At 37.9% G+C, this 23,384-nt stretch overlaps 1 protein-coding gene across 1 annotated transcript; it reads right to left on the bottom strand.

Annotated features, from left to right (window-relative positions):
- Window positions 1–972: 972 nt before the first annotated feature.
- On the bottom strand, window positions 973–12,929 carry LOC145999965 (putative alpha-ketoglutarate-dependent hypophosphite dioxygenase). Its single transcript, XM_083137259.1, has 6 exons — window positions 12,714–12,929; window positions 8,943–9,137; window positions 5,618–5,791; window positions 4,155–4,319; window positions 2,429–2,560; window positions 973–1,377 (listed from the first exon to the last, which is right to left on the bottom strand). The coding sequence occupies exons 2-6, from the start codon at window positions 9,123–9,125 to the stop codon at window positions 1,258–1,260; spliced, it is 774 nt and encodes a 257-aa protein (XP_082993385.1). The 5' UTR covers window positions 9,126–9,137; window positions 12,714–12,929; the 3' UTR covers window positions 973–1,257.
- Window positions 12,930–23,384: the final 10,455 nt, after the last annotated feature.

The raw sequence follows: 23,384 nt of genomic DNA, 5'->3' as shown, positions 1-23,384 counted from the left end.
TCTTGAGAAAGGTGTTAAGCGTAACACCTTTTCTTGCAGTTCTTATTTGATTGATTAAAGGTTACGTCGTTATAAATATTGCCATTTTGCACCTGTTGTTAGGTTAGGCAGTTAGATTTAGTGGCTCTAAAAAATGAAAAATTACTATGGTGGTTATTCGTAAAGAATAATTAAAAAAATATTACCGTTGACCCACGTTATACTTACGAAACAGTGGCAATGAGTAAAATTATGCAACAAAAATATCGCAAATATTGAAATATACCATACCATAGCAAAAGAATTTAATGTTTCGCAACACATTTTAATAGCAGTTGCTTCATAAATACATATTGAGTGCTCTAAAGAACTTTTAACATCGCCTTAAAGACACTAAATATTTATTAGAAGATATTTTTTCAAAATTTTGAGGGGTTGACTCTGGTATACCAGGTCTTCTTCGTGTGTGTTATATATATATATATATATATATATATGATTTTTAATATATTTTCTTCATATTGGCTAGTTCTCAGACTTCTTTATTTGAACATCTGTATTCAAACATTTCGAATTTCGATGGGGAAAAATTGCAGAGTTGTCAGTTTTGTATCCCCTTTCTTACACCCACATACTTTACACCAAAATGATTAACCACCTACAAGTAAAACATGAAAATTACAAAAGGAGACACTTTATTTTCTTATTCCTGCATTAATTTATTCCTCAAAATTTTGAGGGGTTGACTCTGGTATACCAGGTCTTCTTCGTGTGTGTTATATATATATATATATATATATATATATATATATGATTTTTAATATATTTTCTTCATATTGGCTAGTTCTCAGACTTCTTTATTTGAACATCTGTATTCAAACATTTCGAATTTCGATGGGGAAAAATTGCAGAGTTGTCAGTTTTGTATCCCCTTTCTTACACCCACATACTTTACACCAAAATGATTAACCACCTACAAGTAAAACATGAAAATTACAAAAGGGGACACTTTATTTTCTTATTCCTGCATTAATTTACAATTTACAATATTTCATGTCTTTCCTTGGTACAGGAAATATAGATTCACTGCCAAGAAAAGATTACACATTTACATTCAAAGTTAGCTTTGACATTTTAAGATAAAAAATGAAGGAACATAGCTTAAGTGAAGTGTAATTTTCAAACATCCATGCCGAAAAGTTATCCACACTATTTCGAAAATTATTTGTGTTGACGAGATTCTGTCATGGCGTCGGATTTTCTGTCCTTCTGTCAGTCTTAGGCTTCGTGACGTCTTTGGAAGTTGGCGTCTCTCAAAACATTTTTACCTCTTAGCACTAATCCTTGACCAGGAGATAAGTGGATCATTTTTGTTGGTTCGTCCTCGGCACTCATCAACTGGAAAGAAAACAAAAAAAATATGTTAGCGCGGCAAAAATACATTGATAAAATGACATTATGTGACAGGTGAGTCGGAATATCATATTTGCAGAAATGTATTCATGGGGATGGAAGGCGTGGGATATTATCACAAAGCAAATTAAAGTGGGTATATCGTTCAAGATTCAAACACGATAGTAGCGTCGTCGCCATATAATCAAGGGGTCCCGGGTTCGATACCCGATGGAGGCACATAGTGTTTCGGATTCCACTTTAAACTGTATGTCCAGTCCCGATTAGCTTTACTGTGCATAAAGTGGACTTAAAAACACTAAATCAACCAACCAACCAATCAAACACGATAGCTACAGAACGTAACTGTAGCTGTTTCGTAACGATATACCAGGCATTTGAACAATCCTTACACTGAAGAAAATTCTAAAGCAAAGAGGCCAGTATTAAGGAGATGAATAGGCCTACATGTCTAGCAGACATGTACTACAACGAAAACATTATTACGTAACTAGTGTAATCACAACAAAAACAAAGGTTATCTTGTCCATTATGGTTGCAGTACAGAAAATCGTATATTAACAGTGTCTGGCCCAATGCAGTGTCAAAATAGTTGCTTGGCCAAATCTATGAGTTTAACATAAGAACAAGAATAGCAAGTATGATAGAGCCTTAAATAAAAGAGTGCAAGGGTTGACTTTTCCAAAGGCATCAAAATGTCAAACTCTCTTCAACTTAGAGCGGTCTGGAAACTACATATTTTAAGGAAAGTTAATTCTGGCGATTGGACCTACAACCAGAATTATCACTTATGTGGTTTGAATACTGAGTCTTGTCTATGTGTGTTTATAATTTCCCCTTCTTCCCCTCCATATATACACCATTTCGCATCATTCAGATTTACCAAAATCGCAGAAAAGTTCCATAAATTAAATACAAATAAAAACAAATCCTTAATCTTTCTCTAACATCACAGTGGCACTGATGTCTGTATAAACATACAATCCTGTTATATGTGATAATAACAATATAAATGAATATTGTAAAATATATTTACCTGCATTAAAAACATTCTTCGAGGAACCTTGGACAAGTTTAGGTAGCTTCCATGTATTGTCAAATAGGAAAATACAACGATTTCTCCCTTCTTGGCATGTACTGGAGTGGCTTTCTCAATGGGGAATTTTTGCTGTGAAAACCAAATGCAAGATTATTATATCGGGTAATGTTAATAGCAAACACCAATGTTTCTAAAAGAAAAGTATAAAACTGTCTATATATCTTGATCTTAATGAATACTATTACACTATTTTGTATTGTCCTTTCGGAGACCTCGCCTGTCTTTTTCCAGACTAACGAGGCTCTGGCGTCGGACTCATCAATTTCATGTTGTCACTGTTCATCCTCATCCTCGCGAATAACCAAAAGTGGCAGAAAAGCGAAGTAAAATAAAGCAAATCAATGAATAAATCAATTTTCGGAGACCTAGCACGTTCAATTAATATCTCAGGATGAATTTATGAATTCGAATGCTTGACCCTCTCGTAATGTGGGTTTGATGCGGGACTCACCCAGCTTGCAACATACGCTAAAACTAAATGCGAAGAGCTCTAAACCTGGCTCTCCTAACCCAACAATTCCTGACTTACAATTCTGCTTAATAATGCATATGTGTTTAGCTTAGAAGAGCCAGGTTTAGAGCTCTTCGCATTTAGTTTTAGCGTTAGTTGCAAGCTGGGTGAGTCCCGCACCAAACCCGTCGTAACGTCACTTTCACTTTATCCTTGTCAGTATCGGCGATTGGGTGCCAAACTTGAAGGGGCCAGGACAGTTTGCTTCTTCTTGGTAGACAAGGCTTAGCATTAAGAGGTCATAGTGCAGGGGTAAAAAGTGAAGGGGAAGCAACTGCCCCCACGCCGCCTAATCGCCGCCACTGATCCTTCTTCATCGTCATCCTTTGCTGCAAAACAATACCATGGAAGTTCTTAGGAGATAGGTGAAACTCATGCAGTGGCGTATACTGAGTCCAAGATTTGGGCTATCTCACTATGTCACGTGGTACTAGGCTATGAATAGAAATACATTTACCAACTCCTAAGAAATCAGGTTGCCAACTCATAATAAATCAGGTTGCCAACTCATAAGAAATCAGGTTGCCAACTCATAAGAAATCAGGTTGCCAACTCATAGGAAATCAGGTTGCCAACTCATAGGAAATCAGGTTGCCAACTCCAGAATCAGCATCATCATCTCACCGATATGAATAATAACATTTACAATTTCTGATCGATTTTTCTCCTGTATTTCATTCTCTAGACTTCAGGCTTCGCAGATAGCCTAGCTAGCCTAGAATATACGCTCCTGAACTCATGCTATACTGATCGCAGGCCCAACTGACCTAATTTTTGCTAAATAAATTCGTCTGTACACCAATCGTCTTTGCAGGTGCGTGGCTCGATAAGTGTCAACAACCTCAGTTTCGACGCAAAAGCTGTAGTGATTTTGTCAGTTGTATTTATTGGTGTTTTGTGTACAAATTTTCCGTGCTTTGTGTATTATTGTACAACTTTTATCCAATAATGGCGCTGATCACCCCTCCCACCCCCGTTTTACGGTACGTTTGGCAACATACTGTGTATCCGACGTTCATTTGTTTCTTCCCGCCAGGACTTTCGGTGCCTTGTGACATGAAAATGCCCGATGTTAATCGAAGTGAATTGAACCCATCTCTGATTCGTTGCTAAACATGCGAGCCGTATAGTGAGAGCATTTTGGTGACCAACCTGATCGACGAAGTGGAAATCGGGGTTAGTAGACTTGTCCTCCAACGGTCCAAGTTTATGGGATCCGGGGTATACAGCAAGCCCTCCGTTCTCAGGCGTTGTGTCGTCCAAGTGGAGAAAAACGGCGACCAGAGAGTGGTTCTTGTACGGAAAATATCCATAGTCCTTGGAAAAGAGAAAGTGACAATTATTGTACAATCACCGGCAATAAAATGAAACACCTAGATCCTGAAATCCTAGCTTCCATGAAAGGCGTTACGCCGGGAAACACCTAGATCCTGAAATCCTAGCTTCCCTGCAAGCCGTTACGCCGGATTTAGACGAATGCATTTCCTTTAACATTTTTGCTAGCATAAATACTATGTAAAGGCTTCCAAAAATCTTATAGCACATAGTCCTTTACACGCAAGCATTTCATGTAACTTTTCTGTTAACTTTTGCGATTACAATGTATAACATATACAGCATGAAAGGCACGTTGACTTATACCAGCTATGCTTAGTGCACGCTGTTTACATTTGAAACAACGAAAATATTCTTCCATACATGTACAGTAAACGTTGTAAAGTATGTATTTAAGCAGCGCCATTGTTGTGTACCTAATAACGTTTTACACGAAACGTTATTCCTCTCGGTTGAATAGTTATCGGCTTTTAAAAATTTGAAGTGATACATTGTTTACATCTCACGCGGCCGCCATTAAAATTTCACTCGTGACCTAGATGTCGCTTCTGATTGGTTATGCTACGGAAATAGGACGAGTTCTATCCTTGAGAAATGCCATGAAATATGCCATAAGATTTTTCACTTTACACAATAGCATTTTGGTCATGGTACAAATGTTAAAGAAAATGCTTTCGTCTAAATGCGTATTAACTATCTCTACGGCGATAAGTAGATTTTGATAGCAAATTTTCAATAGCAACATCTACCTCCGCCTTAGGGTTAGGCAATACGCCTTACGACCCTTTGATATCTATAGCTAATTGATCGTCCCCGATGCACATAAAACTAACAGTAAATCATCAAAAGAAATGTCGTCTAAATAGCTGTCAACAAATAGGTGACAGGCCCTTAAATGTAAAAAGCAGATTAATCTCCTGTTCACTTTAAAAGTAAATGATCACTCAGTGGTACGTCTAAACACTAACAACAACATGTCAATTTGATATAGAGCCAATGGCGATCGTCCATTAAATAAGGGATTACCTGCCTTGACGTCGGTGCTCGCCTACATTTACATCTAAAATTACATGATCACCCTCTAAGACATGTAAAACCAACGAAGGGGTATATAATTCCCACAACAGAAAGGTGATAATGTGTTCATGTCTCTGGGGACAGCAATGTAACTTTCGCAAGTAAGCATGAAAACATTCTCCAATAGGGCAGAGAAGGCTTCATTTGACATCTTCAACAGTAAAGATAGCCAAAGTACTTTAGTAATAAATAGTGTATTTTACCTGGTGCATTGGATACGGAGATCCCTTCTCTGGTGGTTTCACGTGCGCCTTAGTGTGGTGCAAGAGAATATTGGGCGTTTCCATTATCTGCTCCAAAGAATCCAGAAGCTTCTTGTTCATCAACAGACGGGTAAACGCCGCTGAATGGTTTTGCAAATTGTGGATAGATTTCACCTGTAAGTAGCATGTTATTGAACACGTGATGAACTTATATTATATTCGTAATTGCCAACGAACAGCATTTAGGTCTTTAATGATTATGGATTGACTTGAATAGAAATTTAAACATATGAGGATTTTACAGATGGATGCTACACTCAGAGAACTAAATGCATCATATCGATTGATGCACCAGAATGCATCGATTGATGCACTAAAGTGTGTTTAATGCATTTTTCAAATAATCGGATTCACATTTGATGCATTTGGGTGCATTTTTTATGTCATGGAAGAAACACCAAAGTGAGGATTTCTTTCAGTCGAGATGCACTTCAATGCATCAGTTGTTCCTTGATGCACCTTCCTGCATCTTTTTGGATGATGCACTTAAAAGTTTGGTCTGAGCTACAGAGCTTATGTTTAAGTGCAGCATCATAAAAGATGCATTCTGGTGCATCAAAACGCATCAACTGATGCATTGAAGTGCATCTCGACTGAAAGGAATCCTCACTTGAATCAAATGATGCACTTTGGTGTTTCTTTTATGACATACAAAAATGCACCCAAATGCATCAAATGTGGATCGGATTCTTTGAAGAAGCCATAAAACACACTTTAGTGCATCAATCGATATGATGCATTTAATTTTCTGTGTGTAGTCTTTTAGAAAAATTATAGCAAGCTGAAAACAGTAACCTTTATTGCTGAGAAGCTACGTATCTCTGTCAAATTCTAATGATACAGCATGATGTTCTACCATCTATGAATGTAAATTTGAAACATTTTCCTTGGATATCACACACACACACACACACACAGATAGAGAGAGAGAGAGAGAGAGATTGAGAGAAAGAAGTAATGTGTGTAATTAATGCATATCAGTACCCATAAGGTTTGGACTTTAGTCCTGCAAAAATGTTTACATTCAAAGCGCAAAAAGATGAATTCGTACTCCTAAAAATTGGCAAAATGTGCACTTCAGTGAGTTTCGATAATTTTTCCAATGGCAAGGGTGGACAATCAAAGAGCCTACGTAAATTTCAAGAATCATTTACAGTAGATAACAAATCGAACATACACACACACACAGGAATAAAAAGTGAAATAGAGAGATAGATAAGAAAGGCACATGGAAAGAATGGGGCAATGAGTGGTGTAAAGAACGTGGTTATGTGTCCAAGAACATACGTTCGAATTACGTAACGGGCTGGGCTTACACACTGGAATGCTTAATGTGTACTAATTCATACATTGTTTATGGACATTTTCCACTGTTTAGGGAACTTTCCAGACTTAACTCAAAATTATACAAGGGCATTATTTCCTCACTTGGCTGGATTTTGGATGAAACCCAAGGAAATTTTCCCGTAACACGTTTGGTTCTCCGGTGTAAAGGAGATACAGAACGCAGTTCCCCGAAACAATAAATCTGCCAACACACAAACACACACGCACAGAGAGAGAGAGAGAGAGAGAGAGAGAGAGAGAGAGAGAGAGAGAGAGAGAGAGAAAAGATAGAAAGAAAAGAGCACACAGAGAGAGGGAGGGAGAAAGAGAGAGAGAGAGAGATAGCGAAAGAGAGAGAAAGAAATAAAGAAGAAAGAGCCAAAAGATAGAAAAAATAGCACACACGCACAGAGAGAGAGAGGGAGGGAGAGAGAGAGAGAGAAAAGATAGAAAGAAAAGAGCACACAGAGAGAGGGAGGGAGAAAGAGAGAGAGAGAGAGATAGCGAAAGAGAGAGAAAGAAATAAAGAAGAAAGAGCCAAAAGATAGAAAAAAATAGCACACACGCACAGAGAGAGAGAGAGGGAGAGAGAGAGAGAAGAGAGAGAGGGGGAGAGAGAGGGAGAGAGAGAGAGAAGAGAGAGAGGGGGAGAGAGAGGGAGAGAGAGAGAGAGAGAAGTAAAGAAATATAGAAGAAATAGCCAAAAGAAAGAAAGAAAAAGCACACACACACGCACAGAAAGAAATAAAGAAGAAAGAGCCAAAAGATATAGAAATAATAAATAACAAACAAACACAGACAGACAGAGAAAGAAATAAAGAAGATAGCGCCAAAAGAAAGAAAGAAAAAGTAGAAATAGAGGAAGGGAGAATATTAGAATGAAGAGAAGCATAAACAAAAGAAGGAAGAAATGCTATAAAAAAGGATATATCAGAGGAAAAATGAAAATATGTCAAAGAGATGGAGAAACAGGAAAGAAGTAGAAAGAAAGACGGGATAAACGGTGAATGAATGAAAGAAAAAGAGAGAGAGAATGCCCAAAGTAAATTCTCTAGGGAGTTCACTGCTAGGGCATGTACGTCCGCAGGATTTTTTCCCAGGGAGGAGCAAGCAAGGTATTTTTTTTTCCAGGGGGAGCAAAGGAAGCATATTTTTCGGCATAATGGTGATGACCCCTCATAAAATACTATTCCAGTCTGAAAAGATCATGTTTCTTCAACGAATTTATAATAATTAGTAGGGCTAGGATTTTTATGACCAAAAAATCACCAAAATATGCGAAATAAAATATGCTCTTATGACCTAAAATTTTACAAAATATGCACTATAATTTGAAAAATATGCCCTTATAACTAGACTGTTTCAAACATCAATATCTAACATATGCTGAAATATTTCCATATACAAACTATTTTTAGTTCACTTTATGGGCCCTGATGAGTTGAAATGCACAATTTGTGTAAATTTTCAATTGAAAATGAAAACGATTTTGCTGCAGTCAAAAAAAAAACTCGAGTGAACATGGAAGTAAGAACGAATCCACTTGGAAAATGACTGTATATTTCTTGAAAAAGCGAAAATATGCTGAATATGATCGAAAATCCATCAAAATATGCTTTATCATGTAGAAATGGCCAAATATGCCAAAATATGCCCTTAAAAAGCACCTTAATTCAATAAGTTTCTTCACAATATGAATTTCTATATATTTAGGGAACACATCACCCTTAACAAAAAAAATATGCTAAGTCATAGAAATCCTAGCCATCATAATTAACATAAATGTACTGTCACTGGAATGAAATTATGGGTGAAATATATAATTTTTAAAGGGACATTCATTTTCCAGGTGGGGGCATGCCCCCCCCTTGCCCCCCTTCAGGACGTCCATGCGCATAGGTCTCATTTCAATACGCCATTAGGTAAGAACGTGACTTACCGTTGTTTTCTTAGGGGCCACTACTCCTTCCTTCCATGTCGATTCCAGGTCCTCTTGGTCATTCCTATTAAATATTTCGTTGTACTCTTTCGAAATATCTTCGACCTCTTCGGGTGTCAATATATTGTCCAGTTTCACGTAGCCATTCTCTCTGTAGAACTCAGCCTGTTCCTGTGGCGTCATTGTGTACACTATCTGGGAAAGAATTAAGGGGTTAAGTACATCGTCGAGACAAGGGAGGGGCAATGGTCCCCAGAGTAACAAATCTAGGAAAAATAATCTACAAAATCTGCTGTATTCCTAATTAGTGATAATAGATTTCGGTTTTCAAGTCACTAAAAAGTACCCAAATATGGAGGCAAAGGCCACTTAAATTGAGAAAACAGATTCAGTAACAGGCCCATTATTTGAAGGCATATAAAAGGCATTAATTTCTAATAGTGTTAATGTTAAAAACCTTAAAATTCAGAGTCCCGGCTCCAAAATGTAATATTTTGATAACATTGATACTGTAACTTCGAAATATGGACAGAATATTTCATATTTTTTGCATTAACAGAAACAGTAGTATAATATACTGATACATTGGTTTTCAGACATAATTTAACTAAGAAATTATTGAACAACTCAATATGCTGACCAAGGCAGAAATTTATTTTATTATAAAACGTAAACTAAACGTAACGTTTCAACTTTCTAGCAAGGTATTCTTCAGACTCTGCATCAAGTACAAATGACATAAACTAAACGTAACGTTTCAACTTTCTAGCAAGTTCTTCTTCAGACTGCACCAAGTACAACTTGCTAGAAGGTTGAAACGTTACGTTTAGTTTATGTTTTATAATAAAATAAATTTCTGCCTTGGTCAGCATATTGAGTTTTTCATATCATAGAAACAAGGCTTAATGGTGTTGTAAGAAATTATTCTTATACGTTTCTGAATACTAGTGACAACGATTCTTCATTAGCAATGTTAAACGTCTAGTGCTTCTACTACATAGTCCCGGGTTCGAATCCCGTCCTGGGTATGGGTGTTCTTTGTGAGTCTTCATTCATAAATTTCATCATATCATCACTCATCCATATTCGCGATTAGCCAAAAGTGCCAGAAAAGCGAAGTAAAGTAAACCAAATCAATCAATCAATTCTACTACTGCTTCTAGCTTACGTTTCGAGGAACGCCTCTCTTCAGGTGAAAAAGTCTATTTGCTGGTCGTGGGAATCTAACCTACGACAGACCTGCGATTTTACTACAAAGTCGATGCGCTAACCAACTTCTTGACTGTATAAGGTACAAACAGTGAGCGGAAATGGAAAATTTAATAGAATTAGCGTGTCGAAATGCGTAATTAATTGATATTGCTATATGCGTTATAGGAAAGAACGTTATCTTCATGATCCCACAATTACATTTTTTTTATTTCGTTTATTCCTGTCACAGGTATATATATATTTGCGAAATTTGCTTAGTTGTATCGAGCAACGGATAGCATAGTGCACAAAATCCTACACCATTTGCAACTTTAGTGACTAAGTCCAGTGGCGGCGATTGGGTTCCAAAACCGAGAGAGGGGGCGGGGCAAGGTGCTAAAACAGGGGGAGCAAAGATAGTACATTTCCCTTTGTACACTCGCCTCATCAAGTACTCCGTTACCCTCCCCCTCCCGAATTCAGCCTCGGCTAAACGAAAAACCACAGTTAAGGTCTCAAGACAGCCAATACTGATTGGAACAACAGACACAGGTTCTTATCGCACTACTGTAAGGTACACGTCCTGGAGGCGAACACTCCTGGATATCGAGAGCAAATTAGCTTTTCTTCTATTTTTCCTTGCATTAGATGACGTCCTGTAATAAGTTGCAAGTCAATACGCAATAAGCTTGCTTTACTTGAGACCGTGAGCGATACCAATACCCGCGCCGTGAATTATCAGGTGTATGAATGCGTTAGCGTGTAGTGTTGTGTGCGCGTGAGGGTGAGGTAGGGGGGGCAGAGAGACATGCACGCGTTCATCGAAATTTCAGACTCACATGTCAAACTCTTGACCCACACTGCTGACATATGTGGAGGAGTTGTCAGCAGAGCACACAACGTCGACAAGGACACGGGTTCGATTCCCGGCCACGTGGGAATGGGTGTTCTCTAGGAGTGTCCCTTCATCAATTTCCCCATATCATCACTCATCCTCATCTTCGTGGCTAGCCAATAGTGGCAGAAAAACAAACAAAAGCAATCAATCAATCAGTCTTAATTCCCACCGACCCTTTTTTCATACGTAGCACCAAAAAAGTCTCGACATAAACCATCTCCCGCTAATTCTTAAACATAACTCAGGTCTTCTAATGGCCGTTAATATATTTTTAAAAACAGAAAAAGAAAGCACGAATGATTTCCCGATTACATGCGTTTCAAGACGAATTTTTTTTTCAAGCAACTAACATGCAAGCCTCTCCGATGTTGTAGTTGTAATATCGTCCTCGTAAACGAGGAGTTCGATTTCGATATGCTATTAAGAACATTTTAAAGTTTCTTATAAACAAAGTAACTCTAATAATGGAATATAATGCAACCCAACATAAATAACTAATTCTGATTTAATTTCTTTATTTAGCGTAACATAAACTAAAATCCCCTTGTTATATTTCTGAAAAAAAAAAAAAAAGAGCCTAAAATTTCCAACAGTCCTCCGTGACCGTGCTGTCTAAGGCGCTGTGCTTTGGACTCCGACTGCAAGACAGCAGGGTTCGAGTCCGCTGGGTTCAGTCTCTGGGTTCTCAGCCGGTGTATAGGACCGGTGGCAACCCACCATCGTGAAGAAATTGGGGAGCTGCGAGTGAGTAGTGTAATATAAAAATCTCTTCTACGGCTGAGGGTTCGACGTGTCGACTCCACGTCACCCCATTACCGGTTGTAGAACTCCACCCACACCTCTAAGTAGGATTGTGGGAGGGAGACTGGCAGTCGGGAGATAGATAGACCAAGGCCCTTCCATGGCTGTAGAGCCATGGATTATGTAAAACTGGGGTGCAACTGCCCCCCTCACCCCCCTAATCGCCGCCACTGTGAAGAACTCATTGTCAGCATGATGCCTGCCTACACGTTGTTTTACAAATTTCTATATTTTCACACACTGTTACTATTTTTATTGATCTGTAAATGGCAGAGAATATGGATAAAGAAAAGTTTATTAAAAACTGAATAACATTTTTATAAACTTAGCTGATAGCTTAATAGTGATGGTGACTAGCCTGCTTTTGTAATGTTTAACTTTAAATATTACTCTTCCAGTTTGCGGCTGTTACAGGCATTTAAGCACCACGATCGCACATATTTCTGATGAAGAGAGCCCTTGTTCTTCCTAATGTTACATTAAAAATATGTTTAAATGCTTGTAATAAGCGTAAACTACAAGAGGAATAATTCTACTATCCAAGCATCTCCATACATGGAGACTTTTAATATTGAGTTTTTTTCTTGAATATCTGAGAAACAGGATTTTGACTTCTATAATTCTATAACTCTTATTTCTTTACCAAATAGTTTCTCTAAACGTTCCGCAAATTTATCACGTTTACTGAAAATTAACTGTGCTTTTAGCTGCCTCCATATTGGCTAAGATCTTATTTGTACACGAAGCTTTAAATTACCTAATATTCTCTACTACTGTCACATTTACTGAAACTTTTAATGCTTTTAGCAGCTCTTACTTTAAGTTTTGCTTTCCGAAGTTATAAGACCACTTTTTCAATAGATATTAAGGAAAAGACTTACCAATATCTTCCACGGCGTCAGTCAAAGACCAGAAAACACTCTTAGGAGCACTATTCTAGCTTTTATACCGCTGCACAAGCAATTCACCACATGAAAGCCTGGGATGGATAGTCAGCTGGTCACTTACGTGGATAATGAAGCTGTTACGCCAAACCCTTCGATAATTCTCTAGATAAATCTGCTCTGCGAGGACCTTTGCCTGATTATCTCACGACTAGAATATCACTGAATTGATATGCAGACGGATTTTGCTAGCATATGTCACACAGAGCTGCGACTGACATGTTGCAAGAACGTCTTATCATGTACAAACAAGGGGTCATTCAGTGTGTCCTTCATTGAAAGTATTGGTCATCGTATATACGAGCATCGAAATATTATTAGTTTTCCTTAACGATATTAGAAATGTATTAATATTTTTGTAACATTCCCGATTATCAAAGCGCTATTTTCTCACTGATATATTTCTGTTACCGTGGGATGCACAAGTATTCCTTGGAAAATTGTCCAACACTATTTTTATCAATTTTCTCTTGTATCCTACACGTTGTTAAGCAATGGAGTGTTACGTATGTTCATGAAAAGGTTGTCAGTAGCCTGTTTGGCACTTTGCTTCAAATCTTGAACTTCTCATTGGGTAAACCAAAGTGAATCAACATGGTGACAGACCAAAGACGCCCGCAGGATTTTTTCACTTTTTTACTTTATTATGAGCCTAATATTATTGCCACGTCCTTTGAGTAATACCAGTCCGGCTTAGGCCAGAGTAGAACATGAGATACCTAGGGCAACTAAAACAGAATAACAACGTTAAGGTATGAAAGGAAACGACTCATTTAACTCACTACTGAGAATAATAATACGCCGTATATTCTTGTATCATTAAATTACATTTGTTTGATATACGTAATCACATTTAAGCTGTCTCTATATTTATATGTATATATATAACTCACTAATCATATCTTCTCCCATTTACATACATACATACATACATATATATATATATCTTTGAAGGTATCTCGATGTCTAATTCCAAAGACTTCTACTTCTTATCTACAGGTAAGCTTCTCCTGTTGATGATGCCGGAAGGCTTCTTTTTCTTCCAATGCAGGAATACTTCTTCTTCTTCCAATGCAGGAATATTTCTTCTTTCCTGTTATATGCATTGATACAGGAAGGCTTCTTCTTCTTCCAATAAAGGAATACTTCCTCTTCTCATTATACAGGGATTAATACAGGAATACTTCTTCTTATAATACATGCATATATATATATATATATATATATATATATATATATATATATATATATATATACACGATGAGTCGCATAATTATTCGGACAGATAAGATTTCTGAATATTTACTGACGTAGTAGTGATATAATACGATGATAAATGTTTAATATTTATTTAACAAACAAAACACAATATGAGCACACTGTTAATTATATTCAATTATGTTTAATATAATATATTAGTAAAATATTTTCATTAAACAAAACAAACATTTTTTGTGGGTTAAACAAAATTATTCGGACACATGGAAGGAGAAACAGGAAAACACGCTTGAAAAGCAACGAACAGAAATGTCAGTATCTGGTAGGCATCCCTTTCATTTTTAACAACTCGGATAAACGGTTTGGCATACTTTCTACCAATTTTCTGGTGTACACTGCCGATATGTTGGCCCATTCATGTTGAAGTCTCTCCTTGAGGTCTGCCTTCGAGGTTATAGGTATTTTCCTCACTTCTTTTTCCAACTTACACCAGAGGTGCTCAATGACGTTCAAGTCTGGAGACTGAGGTGGAGGATGGAGCACTTTTGGGCAGTTGTACAATAACCATTCTTGCACTACGCGGGAAGTGTGCTTCGGGTCATTATCTTGATAAAACATAAAGTTGGAAAGAATGCCCATCGTTTCAGCACTAGTCTTTCGATTTGACTTCAGAATGTCAAGGTAACGGTACCTGTCCATTGTCTGTTCGATTAAAAGCCAATTTACCAACGCCTTGGGCCGACATGCAGCCCCAAACCATTACGTGACCACCCCCGTGCTTCACTGTTGCTTGCAAATTTTTCCCTCGGAGCTCCTAATTTGGTTTACGCCACACTGTTACCCTCCCATCTGACTCACAAATATTGAATTTACTCTCGTCAGTGAAAATTACCCGATTCCACCATGTCTGATCCTTTCCTAAGTGTTCCTTTGCGAACACCAGTCTTTTTGTCCTGTTTGGCTTGCTTACAAATGGCTTAATCCTGACTACACGGCCATGATAGTTTGCCCTTCTGAGCACTCTTCGTATAGTTTCAGGATGACTATGCTTTCCACACTCCTCAGCTACCTCAGCACACACCATTGGAGCACTCATCTTTGTTGTTTTTTTAAATTTTCCTCACGATTACTGTCTCTTCTCTGGGGGAAAAATTCTTGGTCTCCCTGTATGACTGTGGGACTCGATCCTGTCTTCATCTTTAAATCGCTTAATAATATCTGCAACTGTACTTTTTTCATTTTCAACATTGAGGAAATTGCACGGTAAGTTTTACCCTTAGCGTGGTGCCATATCACTAACTGACGTTGTTCAAATGAACTTTCCTTTCCTCTTCGCCCCATTTCTATATAGAAAATGTTCTTATGTTAAACAAAAGGCGATCGTAATTACTATAGAAACCTACAGGAAACCAGAGTTAAGATATATATGAACAGAGTATCGAAATTGTCACTGTATCGCAAAAATACGTTAACATTTACTAAGTGTCCGAATAATGTTGTGGCACTATTTTTGCAACGGTAGGAATTCATCCTTCGTTATATTGTTGCTGATGTTCGTTTTTTAACTTTTTATCGTCCAATTTTGTGCTAAACATGACATTTTTTAAACGAAAACCAACTTCAACGCTGTACACAGATTTCACTTCCTTCCCGCTCTTAAACGTTAGAAATTTACTGTGTGTCCGAATAATTATGTGACTCACTGTATATATATATCTTCTTGTCGTTGTCATGTCCGCTGACAACTTGTTAGACTATTTACATGGATATCCTTCTTGTTATTGTTGCCCCGGTCCACACCTAGGATCTTTAGGGTTAATTTCCTTGATATCCACACATATCCAATATATATATAGCCCTAATCCCACCACTCACTCACTCACTGACATAAATGTTTTCCATGAAGGAAACCCCGGAGGCGAAAAATGCCCGATTACGACCCCCCATGAAATCGTCCCAAAAGGCCGAGAAAATTCAAAAATTGCTCAATCGGCCCTTCCTTAAGGGTGAAAATGCCCTTTTCTCACGCCCTTAGCAACCGTTGCCACGGGCATTTCTTTTGCACACATTGTTTCCTTCAATTCTTAATTGTCTAGCTACATTATATTTGTCACAGATCAATAGCACACAGATGAATCAACACCTGGTTCAAAAAGGTGCCTTAAACAAGGGTGACATCTACATAAGGAGTTTCAGCCCAGAATCAATTACTTACGTATATATTGGTAAACTCAATGCGAAATTATTATCTACATCGTGGTTGTTTTAACTAAATGTTTAGAGGTATAATAACAAACACTTATTCGGAGAGTTTGCCGTGCTTGTTGTTCACCATGGAAACGGACGTTTCTAGGGAACTTAAAGAAAGTTTATTTTGACCCCAAAAACTACTGTAAGTGAATTATACTAAACATTTCGTATTTCAAAATACGAGCGTCAGAATTTATTACAGACGCAAGGTAGGGATTTGGGGGAATGGCGGAAAACAGTTATTATCCAATTACGTTCAAAAATGTGGAAATGACAAAAGACGTAAATATTGCATTTTCAATTTAGTGTCGCTATTGAATTCGTTTATGCGAATTATTTATCTTGAAACGGTTATTACTTACTCAGTTTATTATTAAGAAATTAGACAATACTCTTTTGAATATTTGTACCTTATTAGAGCTCATACACACATAAAGTAACTTTCGAAACGTTTCAAATTAGCGAACTTATACACTTGTTCCCCTTCATCCAATACAACATGCAGACATTTTACCCCATCTGTAATATGATTACGCCCACAACGTGGCCGAAGGTCACGCATGCGAGCGTACAAGACGTGGCCAAAGGCCACGTCGAAAGTACGCGAGTCCAATATATATATATAGCCAAAATCCCACCACTCACTCACTCACTGACATAAATGTTCTCCATGAAGGAAGCCCCGGAGGCGAAAAACGCCCGATTACGACCCCCCATGAAATCGTCCCAAAAGGCCGAGAAAATTCAAAAATCTCTCAATCGGCCCTTCCTTAAGGGTGAAAATGCCCTTTTCTCACGTTCCTAGCAACCGTTTCCAAGGCTTTTCTTTTTTGCTCACATTGTTTCCTTCAATTCTTAATTGTCTAGCTACATTATATTTGTCACAGATCAATAGCACACAGATGAATGAACTCGTGGTTTTGAAAAGGTGCCTGAAACAAGGGTGACATCTACATAATAAGGAGTTTCAGCCCAGATACAATTACGTATATATTGTTATACTCAATGCGTAAATATCTACATCGTGCTTGTTTTAACTAAATGTTTAGGGGGTATAATGACATGCAATTCCTTAGAGCTTGCCGTGCCTGTTGTTGTCCATAGAAACGGACGTTGCTAGGGAACTTAAAGAAAGTTTATTTTCTACTACTGTAAGTGAATTATGCTAGACTTTTCGTATTTCAAAATACGAGCGTCAGAATTTATTACAGAGACAAGGTAGGAATTTGGGGGGAATGACGGAACACAGTTATTATCCAATTACGTTCAAAAATGTGAAAATGACAAAAGACGTAAATATTGCATTTTCAATTTAGTGTCGCTATTGAATTCGTTTATGCAAACACATCCAACTATTTATCTTGAAACGGTTATTACTTACTCAGTTTATTATTAAGAAAATATACAATAATATTTTGAATATTTGTACCTTATTAGAGCCCATACACACACAAAGTTACTTTCTAAACTTTTCAAATTAGCGAACATATACACATGTTCCCCATCATCCAATACAACATGCAGACATTTTCAAAGTCGTTAAGATCTATGAAGAACCCCATCTATAACATGATTGCGACCACAACGTGGCCGAAGGTCACGCATGCGAGCGTACAAGACGTGGCTAAAGGCCACGTCCAAAGTACGCGAGTCCAATATATATAAAGCCCCAATCCCACCACTCACTCACTGACTCGCTGACATAAATGTTCTCCATGAAGGAAGCCCCGGAGGCGAAAAACGCCCGATTACGACCCCCCATGAAATCGTTCCAAAAGACCGAGAAAATTAAAAAATCGCTCAATTGGCCCTTCCTTAAGGGTGAAAATGCCCTTTTTTCACGTCCTTAGCAACCGTTGCCACGGGCATTTCTTTTGCACACATTGTTTCCTTCAATTCTTAATTGTCGAGATACATTATATTTCTCACAGATCAACAAAAGATGCATCAACTTTTGGTTAGAAAAGGTGCTTCAAACAAGGGTGACATCTACTACATAAGCAGTTTCAGCCCAGGTACAATTACGTATAGGTACTTATATTAGTAAACTCAATGCGAATATATTTACATCGTGGTTGTTTTAATTAAATGTTTAGAGGTATAATAACAAACAAATATTTAGAGAGTTTCCGGTACTTGTTGTTCACCATGGAAACGGACGTTGCTAAGGAACTTAAAGAAAGTTTATTATCACCCCGAAAACTTCATCCAATACAACATGCAGACATTTTACCCCATCTATAATATGATTACGCCCACAAAGTGGCTGAAGGTCACGCATGCGAGCGTATAAGACGTGGCCTTGGCCACGTCGAAAGTACGCGAGTCCAATATATATATAGCCCCAATCCCACCACTCACTGACTCACTGACATAAATGTTCTCCGTAAAGGAAGCCCCGGAGGCGAAAAATGCCCGATTACGACCCCCCATGAAATCGTCCCAAAAGTCCGAGAAAATTCAAAAATCGTTCAATCGGTCCTTCCTTAAGGGTGAAAATGCCCTTTTTCACATCCCTAGCAACCGTTTCCAGGGGTATTTTTTGCAGCACACATTGTTTCCTTCAATTCTGAATTGTGTAGCTAAATAAATTATATTTCTCACAGATCACACACAGATGAATGAAATCCTGGTTCAAAAATGTGCCTCAAACAAGGGTGACATCTACATAAGGAGTTTCAGCCCAGACACAATTACTTACGTATATATTGGTAAACTCAATACGAAAATATCTACATCGTGCTTGTTTTAACTAAATGTTTAGGGGGTATAATGACATGCAATTCCTTAGAGTTTGCCGTGCCTGTTGTTGTCCATGGAAACGGACGTTGCTAGGGAACTTAAAGAAAGTTTATTTTCACACCGAAAACTAGTGTAAGGGAATTATGCTAGACTTTTCGAATTTCAAAATACGAGCATCAAAATTTATTACAGAGGCAAGGTAGGAATTTGAGGGGAATGACGGAAAACAGTTATTATCCAATTACGTTCAAAAATGTGAAAATAACAATACGTAAATATTGCATTTTCCATTTAGTCACTATTCAATTCGTTTAAGCAAAACATCCAACTACTTATCTTGAAACGGTTATTACTTACTTAGTTCATTATTAAGAAAATAGACAATAATAGTTTGAATATTTGTACCTTATTGGAGCCCATACACACATAAAGTTACTTTCTAAACTTTTCAAACTTATACATATTATGTTCCCCATCATCCAAAACAACATGCAGATATTCTCAAAGTCATTAAGGTGTATATGTAGAACCCCATCTATAACATGATTGCGCCCACAGCGTGGCCGAAGGTCACGCATGCGAGCGTACAAGACGTGGCCTTGGCTACGTCGAAAGTACGCGAGTATATATTATATCCTTTGACATCTCTGCAGTATCTACTGGAATCAACTTGAATTTGCTCTCCTCCTTAGCGATGTCGTGTTTCAGTCCCAATGGATCTGGAACCCAAGCTGGTGGCAGAATTATCTTGCCTCCTTCCTTTCTGCGCTGCGCTAATAAAGCCTCGCGGGTCTTGCGGCCAGCCCCCTTCCTCGGGTGGCTGTTTCTAAATACTGCGCCACTGACTATTTGAGACAACCAAAGGGACTGTTAAAGTTTGCGTTCTCTCACGCTCTCAATAACCCGGTGCCGCATAAGAATACGCAGCTCGTCGTGCTTTGGGGCAGTCGGACTTGGCACCACCAGAAGAAACAACCAAAAGCTCTGATGGAAATCTCCTTCATAACCACAGTAAAGACACAAATCCGAAAACGTTTCCCAACAACTTTAATCTTCTCGTCTTAACGTATGTGATTGTTACTGTTATCATTTATTCTTATTCCCCTTTGCATAATTCATTATTGTCATGTTATCACAAATCAAGCCTCATTTATGTATTAACAATACATACATTTGGTTTCATCTTCCCTTTGTCTTATTTAAATCATTTAAGCGAAAGGAAATCCAGAATATACATAGTGCTGCCATCTGTTAGTCACCGTTTCAATCTTTACAATTTGTTTTACCCATGCGGGCACGTGACATTATTATACAATCATAAAATTGAAATTGAATTGAAAGTGCTTTGACTTTGTTGTCAAATTTACGCAATATATGATTTCCTTTAAGCCTATTATTACGCCAATTTTATCTCTTGTTTTAAGTTTTTTCTTTGTAAAAACAAAAATAAATTCACATGCGAACGTAATATTAGATAACATACTCTGTTATATTAATTAAAACCACTTAAAATTAACTGATCATTTAATATTTCCAACTGATCAACCGACAGTGTACAGATATTTCTAAGCTTACCATAATATTACCATGCAAAAAGATTTCATTATTTTTTGTAAGTGAAGCGAGCAATGTATAGAATAAGTAATTTTTAAAGAATGTGTGTTCCTGAAGTGTAATTTTCTTGCTCAAATGCAGTTACTACTGTTTGATTCTGAGAGTTTTTAATTGTTAAGTTGTTTATCATTATTCAGCGTTTGGTAATATTTTATGTTACTACTATTCATGTTTCATGAAGAAGTACTGTACCTGGTTAACTTACTGTTCATCACACTAAATGATAACATGATAATAATAAATTCAGAAGTAACAAATTGGCCTTTATGAAGAATTAAATGAGTTAAACAAAAGTGTTCCAATAATATGCACTAGCATGTATTTATTTGACCTACGATATAAATTAAAATGGCGAGTCATAATTTAGAACTAAAATTACATTTTTGCAAAAATTTCAACATTTTTTGGAAACCTTACAATTGATTCCAAGTTTAATGAAGAGATATTCCGGTTTCCATTTTTACTTCAGTTGTAATAAAGCACTTATACAATAATGATTTTTTTCGGGATGATGTGAACCAATGGTTTACCAAAGTTTGAGGGCCTCCCCAATGGCGCAGTAATAGAGTCCTCATGGAGGCACACAGTTCGGATCCCACTTTAAACTGTAGGTCCAGTCCCGATTAGCCTTTCTGTGCATAAAGTGGACTTACAACAACAATTCAATTCAATTTACCAAAGTTTGAAAACTTTGATTGAATGTCCACTTTATGCACATATCATGTATTTCAGACTGTACCTACAGATTAATTTCGATCGAAACCACTGAAATGTGCCCTCGTTGGAAATTGAACATTCCTTCAATGTAAGGTAATGCCAGCAAGTTATCGAGAGCAGTCTAATACAGCAGTGATCATAATTAAAAAATGAATTCAAGTAATAAAATGATTGTGTTAATCAATATACAGGGTGGCGCACGAAATGATACCCCATTTAATTTTTGAATTAAATTAATATTTATGTATTAATTTTAAAATATTTTTTTTCCTAGGAAACCTTAATCCATGGAGATTTACTGCTAGAGGCTGTAGTTCACTGAATCTTCACCGTGGCGCTAGCAGTCCAGTGTAGCGGCATTGCTGACAAAGGAAGGCTCACGCCAGAACATCGTGCAGCAATAATGTTGTTGTTTGCGGAAACCAAAAGCATTGTTGGTGCACAGAGACGTTTCCGCGCCCAATTCAACACACGTTGGTCTCCAAGCAAGAGAACAATTCACAAACTCCATGAACAATTGCGGGTTCAAGGGACATTACTGGAACCGAAACGGCCGCGAGTGAATAGTGTCCGTACGCCGGAAAACATCGAAAGTGTACTGGTCGCTATGCAAAGAAGCCTCAGTAAGTCCTGTAGAAAAGCAGCTACCCAACTGGGTATATCGAGACGCTCTCTGCAAAGAATTCTCAAAAGTGATCTTCACCTGTACCCCTATAAAGTAACAGTTGTGCAGAAACTGACACCAGAAAAGATTCAGCGGAGACTGGTATTCGCTGAATGGGCTGAGGGACATATGGATGTTATCAACAATACGTGGTTTTCGGATGAGGCTCACTTTCACTTGGACGGAGTGGTGAATACACAAAATATGCGATTTTGGGCTACCGACAATCCGCAAGTGCTCCTTCAAAAGGAAAGCCATTCTCCCAGGATTACAGTGTGGGCAGCTATTTGAACGCATGGCTCATTGGACCATTCTTTTTCGATGAAAATGTTAACAGTGAGCGTTATCTGGACATGCTTCGTAATCAATTTATTCCTCAGCTTCTTGTGAAGGATTTGCCATTTAACACACAATGGTTTATGCAGGATGGTGCAAGATGTAAAGTTTTCATTACTTTCGTGCCTGCAAACATTACATAATTGAAAATTGAAGTGCATGTTCAATTTTCGGCTATCAGAGGGCGTTTCCTTCCCTCGATAGCTCTACTGGTGCTGCCTCTAGTGGCAGTTTGGCGTAAAAACGCCGGGCCGTAAATCTCGCCCCACCGTGCAAACAGTCTCTCTCGATCGCCCGCTACGAACACACACACCAGTTTTTGCGTATTACATCTATTCCTCGTCGGCAAGGGACCGTACTCAACCACGCTGCCTGTGGAGGAGAAGCCTGTCACGCGAACCACCAGCGCGAAGAGGCCAGGCTAATGAACACAAGGATTCCGATGGGAAAAGTGGCGTTGTGTCTTTACTTCGGCTGAACATTAGTGTTGAGGTACGTAAGAAAACCCTTGACTCTGATATTGGAACTCGTTAACTTCACGTCGCCGTTCATTATAAAAATTATTTGCGACGTCATTGTTTTCACGTGACTTAAATAGTAACGACGAGAAACCTATAGCTTCTCCCCAACATTTTTGCCCCCTTCTTTTCTCGTGTTGAACAGTTTAATTGTGCCAAAAATAAATATATACGTATATTTTTGTGTGTGTGTCGTAAAGGGGCAAAAGAAGGAAAACGTGCATAAAATATGGGCGAACTTAGTTAAAATAACCCTTGCATAAATACGTTCTCTTGAACAGTCCTTTGTAAGTAACGTATATGGCACGGTCAGTTACTTAATGAACAGGCGTACGTAATATGGCAGATGTACGAGCTGAGCGTTCGACCTTGCAGTGCAACTTGATGTTCTTATTTATTCAAGATTGGGCTTGGTGGCGTTAAATGGACATTATTTGAACTTAAGAAAACGGCATAGAAAACTACAATCCCCCACCTTTTCCCTAGTTTCTTTGAATCGCAAATTGCTATTAATCCTATTCTTGTTACGGTAGCACTAACGATGCCAAG

This window comes from Lepisma saccharinum, chromosome 16 (genome assembly GCF_977018435.1).
Source record: "Lepisma saccharinum chromosome 16, izLepSacc3.1, whole genome shotgun sequence".
Lineage (NCBI taxonomy): Eukaryota > Metazoa > Arthropoda > Insecta > Zygentoma > Lepismatidae > Lepisma > Lepisma saccharinum.
Note: the sequence above shows the minus strand (reverse complement) of the source record. Positions and strands in the feature narration are given on the sequence as shown.